Source organism: Cydia splendana, chromosome 4 (assembly GCF_910591565.1).
Source record: "Cydia splendana chromosome 4, ilCydSple1.2, whole genome shotgun sequence".
NCBI lineage: Eukaryota > Metazoa > Arthropoda > Insecta > Lepidoptera > Tortricidae > Cydia > Cydia splendana.
In genome coordinates, this window is record NC_085963.1 from 20,789,847 (window position 1) to 20,800,904 (window position 11,058).

The following is an 11,058-nucleotide window of genomic DNA, read 5'->3' on the forward strand; positions in this document are numbered from 1 at the left end:
TGGCTATAAAATTGTTTTTCTTTTTGTTACAGCGCATCGGGCACCAGCGCGGTGGCCATCGACAACAAGATCGAGCAAGCTATGTTATGTATCTATTAATCTAATACTACTTGTATTTTATAGTTATCGGCCATTCAAGTTCGCCAGGAAAAATATTTCTTCTTAAGCTACGTCAAATGCCCTTATAAAGCTCACGCCACATGTGACCATTAAAGCATTGTCAATTCAGTACTTCAGGTTGTAATGCGAATTATCTGGCCTACGTGCGTCGTTAGCAAACCCTTTTTCTTTTGCCGCCGACCATTATCATAATTGACCATAAATGGAGGAAATCACATGCAATAAATGTCTATAAGAAACAGCGGCCACAATGACGAATGGAATCCATTAGCGACGTTACTATCCGGGCTGCTGTGCTACTTTATGCAACGCAAATCACTCAAATCGTCGAAGATTCTCTCCCGACCATTAAGGAAATAGCGTGTCTTACAGATGCCGAATGACCGTCTAAGGCGACATATCATTTACCAGTAATGTGCTTCTTTCTACTGAGAACCTTAGATAAGAAAGACAGGACGTCTGGTAGAAAGCAGATATGTGCTGAATACTTCGATGACAATGTATTGCAGTAGCACTCGCTGCCATGTCAGTCGGCCACGAGGGTTCCGCTTGCGCTCGATACAGGGATTCTGGGAAGCCTCGACCGGCTCTAATGGTACCATGTCCAATTGCCTGCATAGCCAGTCCATTTTACATGCAGCACCGTGCGTCAACGTCTTTCAAAGATTTCTTTCACACATTACGGAGAGCTTTCCCGACTTTTCTTTAAACATTCATCACACACACACCCATTCATCTTTATCCGTGTTTAACTGTCTTGTGCAAAGATGCAATTTTGCTAAGAGTACCATCCGTGTTCGCAATAGTAATGGAGCTACATAACACCTTTATTAAATCGACGCTGGTTGACTCTCTAATGACTTCCTCCGACCAATCCGGGAAATGCCCAGCGTAACGGTACCGCATTATTATTAGTTACGTGTCTTTTTGTTTTCACATCCTAATCTGGAGTGTGAAGTGTCGTCTCTCAACTTCCCATGAGAATTTCTTGCTCAATTCTAATCGCTGCGATTCTCAGCACTCAGTGTGAGACTGCATTGCAATGTTCTGATCTGAGCTCTCGATTGCATTGTTGCCCTTAGCCAATATTATTTTTGTTTTTCGCTAGTATGCATATTATGATCGGTTACAAACTTAGAGCATATATAAAAATACGCGAAGCGATTCCTTTTAAGTAGGTCAAACGTAAATATTTCAGAAGTTTATCAATATCCGCAAATACTGCATTATTACCACCGAGTTTCTCTCCTGTACCCTACATTCGCGTTCGCAATTGAGATTCATCTATGTACGCTATCGGAGTTTCGCATCCTCTATAATTAGCCGCAGATGGCCTCAAGCGATTGACCTCAATCCCGCCCTAATGCGCACCGACCAGTATTTTTATCACTCCCTATTCACTCCCTACTCGTACTTACGTTACGTCATACTCCCTACTTCTGTATACTCTACAAAAAATATTTTTTTTATATTTTGCTGGTGTACCTACTGCCAAGTGCCTACATATTCCATCACGTACTTTTGACAGGTACTTGTTCGTCTATTTTAAGTAACGGGTGTTATCTATTGATTGATTACATTTATCAAAATTTATTTTTACAATATGTCGATGACTGCAATAATAGAAACGCGATTATTTTAACAGATAGGCGCTATATAGATGAAAAGATATCAGGTGTAGGAACGTGTAAGCGATTATCAGCACACTATTAGTTTAGGCTTTCTCGCAAACACTCTCTTTTCCTAATACATATGTATTTCAAAAGAAGCCCTGCATTACCTAATTTGTTTCTATCATATTTACCCTTTTTAATAAGTATAATGATAATGTCTGTCTTGTAACGTGTATCATTCATTTCATTATCTGAATAGAGTAAAGCAGTTTATACTTACACAGTGAAACGTAAATCATAATACACAAAAAGATGCAATCTTACAAAGAGGAGGAACATTTACTTAAAATTAGATTTTCAACAAAGCGCAATGAAACGTTTGTCAAACTCGTCTCATTTGTCATATAAGTAAAAGCCTGGGCATAATAATTCGCCCACAATAAAGTGAACGACCTTGGAGCACTAAATTTACACCAATTCCACGCTGTCTGATATACAGAGGTAGCAGTTTGTTTCGAAAGACTTTTCGTGTTACATCACTCAGATGATGTTTACTAGCAATTCGTCGTCGCAGGAATCATAGTTCACACCACTGACCCACTTCCAAGCATCTGTGCAAACACAATCTTCTTTGATTTCCACGCGTTCTTTAAATTTAGCGCTTTGAACTTTTATTACTTTTCGCCGATTACCTTTGGTATTGCCAAACACATGAAATTTATACCGGCGGCGCTAGGTATGTAGGAAGTCGGTGTTTGTCTATTGTATGCTACGTGTGGTAATTTTCATTTATTTGAGGCGCCACAGCATACTAATTCCCTCATTGTGTACATAATTTGCATGAGTCAGACGTGACCCGTAAGGGCTAACCCGCCAAGAATAGACACGGAAGGAAAGCTGCCCTCGATGTGCCGCTACGGTGGAGACACGTGCTCTCCAGATAAAGCGACCAAATCAAACATGTCCACCGTGGAATTAAGTACTAAAAGACGTAGAGGTTCTTGCAAATCGGTCGCCAGCTCGATATCGAGATCGAGCGACGAATTATTTGCAACTAAGAGTGGCTACGAGAGCGCACGGCACGCGCCAGATCGAAATCGCAGCACGAAGCCATTGCAAGCCAGGAAATGCAGCGGGGTTCTTGGAAAACAAATCTCCAACCCTGTAATGAAGCTGTCACGCTCCTACTGTTAAGACCTATTCTAGAATTGAGAATTACAGTCTTCACGATCTAATCCTTTCATTTGTTTTAACGTCTAAGATTACGATTTCTAATAATTTAGGTGACCTCTACAATGATGACAATCGCAGTTGTGGCTTACATATTGTCCAATTGATAAATAGTGTTTTAAACCTATTCGATCAAAAACAAGATAAAAAGATTACACAGTTATAGAAATGATTCCATGTTATAATTCAAAATTTGTTTGTCAATAATTTGTATCGCTGTAAGCCAAGATAAAAGATGGAAGAGTACTGACGAACTAAATACAGATTATTTTTATCGTATCCGTCGAAACCGCCAACGCTCGCTGGGGATTGATAATAACCAGATTCACTGTTCGATTTAGTAAACAGGATTCCAAAACATCGCGACCTTCGGTCTTCAAAATAACCTTATCAAGTTATCGTTCATTTAATATTTCAATAACCACAATCAGTTGTGAATGTTATGATGTCTAACTGGCCCACCCCGTTAACATAGCAATAATCATATTTGACTATTTGTTATTTACATACTAATATCATTAGTGCTTTATGTTTATATTTGTGGACAAAGAAAAACTGGTTCGGTGGTAAAGTCTTCACGATTCAATATTTATGAGGCTCGAAGTTGACGTCATTGCATAATTTGATCTGGAAGCTCACGTTGAACCGGTTTTGAAATTGCACTACATAGATACACATCGTTTAGTAGCATACCCGTACAATCGGCTACATTATTTGCCAGGATAAACTTTATTTCTTCAGCCGATAGGGCGTGTAGATTCAGATATTTTGAAGGCGTTGTCCAGGTCCAGCCACAAATTGTTCTAGTTTCCACGACCTACTTCTACTTTCTGTTCGCTTCCAGCGCTCATGAAACTACTGAAGGTTTTGCTGTTTTCACGGTTTTCTCACAAAATTAATTGTCTTTACCTTTCACTTATTCTCAAAAAAAATACCTTAACCCGTGAAAACAGAACATACGGATGTTATCAGGTGACATTTACTTTCAGACTCTGTAACCATATGACAGAACTGAACTAACTAATAACTATTATTTGGATTGTTAAGTATTTTATCTTTCAAATTAGTCATTTCGCTCGTGGTGATCTCAACTGAGAAGAAACTAGTGATATCATCCGCATCATATCGTAACGAGGGTCAGCCAGCAATTCCAGATTGTTAAGTTCGAGTGACCTCTAGAGATTGTGCCTTGTTTGTCTGACAACTGCTATCTCGGAGATAGCACGCCGACGTCAATACGAGAACATGTTTATTGTTTACCTTTTTTAATTAGTTTCCATGATAGGTAAACGTGTATCACGCAATACGGATAAGATATTCTGACCCGATGTTGTTATTTAAAGGATTAGCTTGTTGGTTTGACAGCGTTGTGAACGTTGTTTACTTTCTGTCAGTCGAACTTCCGTCAATTATTACAGGAAGAGGTAGTTATATTTTTATATTGGTTTCATCCAGTAACCATAACAAAATACCTTATATTTAGCTTTAGCTGCTGTATGCTAACAGGAGATCGAGACTTTAGGAATATAAAATAACCTTAATATATCATTTTCGATTTATGTAGCAGCATTAAATACCCTCAAAACGAGCTAATCATCACTAAAAAATGTTTCCGACTTTTTCAATCTGTAATAGTAATCGTATTCCCTAAAATTTTGTTTTATGGGAAGTTTCATAGTTTTCTGCTAAGTTACATCAAAGACATATGTAACTCCGTATAAGATGAATAAAGTCTAAGAAAAAAACGTGCCTCGGAAATCAAGAAAAAGTCATTCTCGGATAGATGGCGCACACACCTTTGGCCTATGGTCGGCTAGATGGCGTTGACGACACCGTTTCATATTTAACAATTTTAACACTTAGGTATCAGTGAACGAACATGGGTCGAAATGATATAAAAATAATAAAACCATTTATCCATATATATACATTTTTTCGATAGTTTTATACGTTTTCATTTTGAGTTGTAGTCGTGTGTCGATAGATGGCAGTAAATTTACTGTGACTACATATTTTACTATGACAGGACCCCTCTATACTATCTATTCTCTTTGGTTACATTAATCGTTCATTCGATGGTGATTGGTTCAACCGAACCTAAGAAGTTAAACGGTTGCCAGTAAAATCGGCTTACTTGGAAATAACATGAAATAACTGATTCACGTTTATTATATATTTAGTGGTTTCGTGAAAGAACATAAAGGATAATTATTTTAGGTACTTGTAGGTATTGCATATTCCACGTGACCGCAACAAAATACGGATACTCCGAAATAGAATAATTTCAATATTGAATATGTTGAATTGTAAATTGTAACCGCATGCAAATTACATCATGAATATTTATAGAATAGAATTTATTTTTTCAACTAGCACTAGCCAAACAGTCGAGCAGGTTTACTTAGGTGTGCCGTTTCACGATAACAATTTATTTTCCACATATGTTTTTTAAACCGGTATTTACACACATGCCTCTGGGACAACTCTCTTGTCCTGATACGCAATAACTACGAATAAATGTCGATTTATGTAATTGTCTGAATTTGTATTATAAATACTCGCATATTTCTGCAATGCGTTCATTATTTGATCAATACATATTTGTACAACGGGTCTTGATATTAAACTTGAATCATCAATTTGCGCCAACTGTTCTTTACCTTATAAATTCCCATTGTTTCATTTTGCGTGTTACTTTTAAAATAGTTAAACTGTCGTTTCATAGTTTAACATGTGTCATGCCACTCATGCATGTCTATGTCAAGCCTTTAAATGTTATCTAAGGATTACAAAAAAGACGCACTTAAATATTTGTGCAACCTGCGGCGCGGTGCCACTGGTGCCACAGCCGTTCATTGCATTATCCTAATACATTTCCAAATACATACATAGATGGATCATAGTGAACAATTCGCAGAGCAGCTGGACCACCCCAGGAGTGAAGACACATCTGTGATCGATGCGGCAAAAAATGCCGTTCGGCCATTGGTCTATACAGTCATCGCAGTCGATGTAGACTGTAGACTACCTCCCTAAAAATACCTCTTTAGTCACTGTAACTATCATCTGTAAAAATGCTGTGACCAATGAGGATAATGAGATCATAGTGCTTTATCATAAATATTAATTGAAAGACTCGACGCTATTTAATATTCAAGTCAACTAGAATGTACAATAACAAACCATCAATCGCCCACCGAAACTCATCGCCATCCAAATTCGGCTTCCATATATGGGTTTGTTTTGCATGCGGAACGCCGACTATTTTACGCGTTGCTGCTTAAATAACGATGATGTCATTTTAATATAATTAATGCTTACGGCCGCTTCAACTTTGTTTTGAACTGTTGTTTACGTATTCGATTAATTTGTTTTTTTTTATTTTTACTTTAAGCGTCTTGTTTGAATCGTTAATCAGGCGGTTTTTGACAGTTTATATCACCGAAGAGTTTTAGATATCATAATCATAGATGAGATTACTCTTGTTTACCTGCTGCCTTTTCTTTTCTACGAATCACCTGTTTTTTCCTTTTCTTGTATGTAATCAGTATTAGTTCCATTTAGAGATAACGTTTCAAGGTTTATTTAATTAACTTATCAAACAATGTAGGAGCTATATCATTCATCTAACCTAATAATCAAATGAATCCTTTAGGTCGCGAGTCTTAACCTGTACTAATTTACACAATTCGCACCGGTATTGTCAAGTCGGCCTGGTTATGTCTGGTAGTCATTAAAAACAATGCTGCAGGTATCATCATTCGCCCTTGTACTAATTATATCATCGCTTACCACGCCTGTTGTTGCAAATACGAGTTCACTGCACTCTGATAACGTTGCGATTTCTAAATTTCAAACTCACCAGACATATTTTGATACTCCTGTCACTCTTATCGTAACCCCGTAACATGTTTTTCGTGTGCTCTTTCGTTATCAGATTTCACCTACTGGCATGAAAATGTTTCACGAGACATTATCACTGTTACGTCGTCGTTTAAGCCTATTAAATTGCTACGGAATTACCTTTTCCTGTTTTCGCCACTTTTTCTGAGCGGTTTCTTTCAGTTGTTTCCACTTATCAGTTATTGCAAATGCTATCAATAATTCCATTGGCGCCCCGTCAATCTGTACGTGACGCAGTTGTCAATACATTCTAATGAGATCCGGCATGAACCGGTACAATTTAGCACTCGATTCCTTTAATTAAAGACGGTCGGCACCCACTCGAACCGCCTCGCTAAAAACACCCGGGCTATTTTTATTCAGGTCTAATTATAACCAGGGATCATTCTGTTGTGCTTCACAGAAGCTTTGAGCCTTGACTTGGGTGTGCGTCAGAAAGTCTAGATTAGAAAACCAAAATGTGTGTTTCGCATGTTTTCAGCGTGGGAGTAATGACCAATTTACCTGAGAAGGAAGCTGCTGTGTGAAACAAATACGTCTCTCTTACGTACATCTCACTTGAGAAACCGTGTTCCTCTACTATGTCTATTTATATTAGTCATTAACGTATAATGATTCTTTTGAATTATGTATGTTACGCGCAAGTCCTTTATATGGCTATCGTTTGATTTAATTTCCTAATTGTTACATTTATCAATAAAACATACCATAAGTAACTATAAAACTATCCGCATTCTTAGTGCCCAACGTCCATTCATTTATCGTCGTTAATGAAACTCAAGTATTTAGCTGTAATTCAATGGAATCCTCCCAGCTCTCCTCTCAATAGCTTTGTTTGTAAATACTCCTAAAGTTCTCGTTATTCTATTAATATAGGGGTCCGTCATTATTGAACGAACTGCGTGTTGACAGACATTATTTTGGTCGAGCGCGTTACGCTTAACGAATTCTTTATTGGACGCGAAATAATAAGAATTGATTTTAATTGTAGCCATTCGGGAGCCTGTTGTAAACAAGAACCTATTTTGTAGATGTATGAAGCATGTTTAGATAGTAAATATTCGAAAATGGTCTATAAAAGGAACTGTCCTTCTCGGCTTTATAGGTGGAATTTCGTGAAATCTACTTACTGACACACACTTCTAATATACAGGACAGGACATTGTGATCCATAAGATACATTGTAGAATGGTAGCCAATACTGAAATACAACATACAAATAACAAAAAATATGCACGCAATGAAGTTTGAAATCATATGGTAGTTATGGTACCAAATACCAATGAACACAAATGCATGATGGAAAATTTTACAGAATGTGAAAATGTGGAGCAGCAGCGAACCGACATACGCCCGACATTAAAATGTTTATGCTACTATCTATTTGAATTTATCACCTTCTCGTTTCTCAACTTCGTTTAGGTACTCGACTCTACCTTGCCAGGAATGCTTCACAGATGTAATGTCCTATTATATTATAGGTACGAGTAAGACGACCAAAATATACCTAGTGTGTAAGAAAACAAGAGCTTTGCAATGTTGATATATCGGGCTCGGTAGAGTCGGTAGTGCGGTGCACAGGGCGCACGGGCTGCCCGCGTGGTGCCTGCGATGACGTGTGCCGCCGCCATTTTAAATAGGGCGCGCGCGCGATCAGACCATCAGTCGCCTGCTGGGACGCGCCCGCGCAACTTCCTATACCTTAGCTAAAGTATTATCTCGCTCGCGTTCAGCCCCGACGGCTACTACATTTACCTACCTACTCTATTTACACTCGGTGAATACAAAACCCGTTCAACATGATCGAGGTTGCCACTCAGCCCAGAGATCTCCTCTACGAAATCAGGCAGAAAGGCCACCAAGATGCCTGCTACGTTGTGGTGCCAAAAACAAAAGTGGTACGTTTCTGTCTACTCAGTCGCAAAGAATTTCAGTCGCGGTTGCTAGTTTTTCCACTGTTTTCGTAAAGTGCGTAGCATTCGCTTCGTGATTGCGTGCGGTCAAGCGTATTTAACTCGATTTTGGCTATCGACACCGGTCACCGATGCGTTTACTATATTTTCCGAAATATTATATTAAGGTTTTAAATATAACAAATCCATGTGAACTTGAGAAATATGTTACTGAGAATACTGAGTGATCGTGTATTATGTATTTTATTTTAACGTTAACATTGTTTTTTATCATGAGCCTTGAGTCGTGACTATCCATATCGTATCGGAGTTTCGTATCTATATTATGTATTTGGACATAAACAAGAACATGTTTGTCCTTCTCATAAACACCTCGGCGCGGCGAGGCGTACCCAAATAAGATTTTTAGAAGTTTTGTGTCGTTATATAAGTTACTAACGTCGGTTTCTGTGTTGTTTCAGGATCTGGTTAAGAGCCACCTGATGTTCGCGGTGCGCGAGGAGGTGGAAGTCCTCAAGGAGCGCATCGCCGAACTGATGGAGAGGATCAACCAGCTGGAGGTGGAGAACACATACCTGCGCGCGCACGCCAGCCAGGACACGCTGGCGGCGCTGCCGGCGGCGGGCGCCAAGCCGCCGCCCGCGCCGCAGGGCCCGCAGCCACCCGTGTCGTAGGCCCCGGTGCCTACCCGCTGAACCTGACCGGGCCCGGGCCCCGCCCGGCCCCTCGGCGCGCGACCTCGGCCGGCGCCGGTACACTGTACACGCGGCGCCGCGCCACGGAGTCACTATGGCTGTGCTATGTTAGACGTAGGTTAACGAGGATCGAGTCCACGCCACCGGTCGAGCGCCGAGGGCCGCGAGCCGGCACTGCCGCGCCGCGCGCCGCCGCCGCCGCCGCCGGCACTCTTGTATATGTTGGAGACATTGCCGGCGCGCTTCACGAGCCTCTCACTATTAAAGCTTACATAGAAGATATATTTTTCTGTTACTAATCATAAGAGTGCAGAATTCGTGCTAACTGCCATGCTTACGCTACGCATCTCGGCGACGAGTAGGGTTTCGATGTAAAACGTCTACCTATATTTTTATGCAGTTTAAAAGTTTAGATATCGCTATCCACATAATATATTCCATTTAAGATAATCTGTAAGACGTGTGTTTATAATAGATGTAATGAAACAGCTGAATATCTTACGCATTGAACAAGGACTGTGTGTTAATTTATTTTAAAAATTTTGTAATGTTTAAGTTATTTATCGGGTTTTACCTACTGAGTTACTGTGAAGTGTATGAGTTATTCCTCCGTTATGAGTAGTGTGTGGGGCGTGAGGCCTCTAGAGCCGCAGCTCCGGCTGAATGTGTAGCTAGCGACCGCTGGCTTTAGTCAATTTGCACGCAATCTGCATATAAAACTATTTAATTCCAACCCTATATCAGTAATAGAGATTATAGCGTTTTAACATTGTATTTTTTAATGTTTTAAATTGTTTGTATATAGTACAAGTTGTAATAGATTTGTGAGTCGGAATGGTGTATATAATGTGAAAAGAATGTGATGGAAGCCGATTCCTCAGTCTGCCTTCTTAGAGAACGTCGTCGACGAATCGTATATCTAAATGTATTAAGTTAAAATATACGCTGTATTTAGCTTCGTTGTTGATTGAACAAAGTGGCTGGGGACTGAATGGTCGGTCGTTGGCAGTGAGAGAGTGAAGAAAGACAGGGTTCGTAGTTAGTGAAGCCAAAGCGAGGAAGAATGTCCCAGCAAGGAATGTCAGTCTTAGTGTAGTATTTTGTACAACGTTACTATGTATGTGTATAGATGATTGGTCCTCATAATTATTGTGAATATACAGTAATTTACTCTTAAAAGCATTACTCTAGTACTAGATATGAATTATATTATATGATACTGAAATTTGTAAATATACTGTAAACAGAATGTCCATTCTAGCTTATGTTGACCAGAAAGGTTCCTCATACCCAATAAATAAACGCAAAACTACTCTATGTGTGTGTTTCGTATCCCAACCCCTTACCTGCTCGACAATAAAGGACAAAAGACCCTTTGTCTCCACACGGTAGCAGAGATAAAGGCCGAAGCTTTTGACCATCTGTTCGATAAAAGCATAAAAGACAGGGGTTTCCCCTAATTTGAATTGTGCCACCTGGTCAAAATAATGGTGGTATTGAGCTCACAAAAGCGATTATCGGCTATGCCATAAAATAGCATCAGTTTATGCAATCTGTTCAGGTATGCAATTTATTGCATCTTTT

The 11,058-nt window shown here is 39.5% G+C and overlaps 1 protein-coding gene across 5 annotated transcripts in view; it reads left to right on the forward strand.

Annotated features, from left to right (window-relative positions):
• Nucleotides 1-10,791, forward strand: part of LOC134790156 (PAX-interacting protein 1-like) — a 173,849-nt gene extending 163,058 nt beyond the window's left edge. For all 5 annotated transcript variants that reach the window (XM_063760961.1, XM_063760962.1, XM_063760964.1 and 2 more), the window contains 2 exons: nt 33-83; nt 9,240-10,791. In XM_063760961.1, coding sequence (XP_063617031.1) covers nt 33-83; nt 9,240-9,453 — 265 coding nt within the window. In that variant the 3' untranslated portion in view covers nt 9,454-10,791. The remainder of the gene's footprint in view (nt 1-32; nt 84-9,239) is intronic.
• The last annotated feature ends 267 nt before the right edge of the window (nt 10,792-11,058 follow it).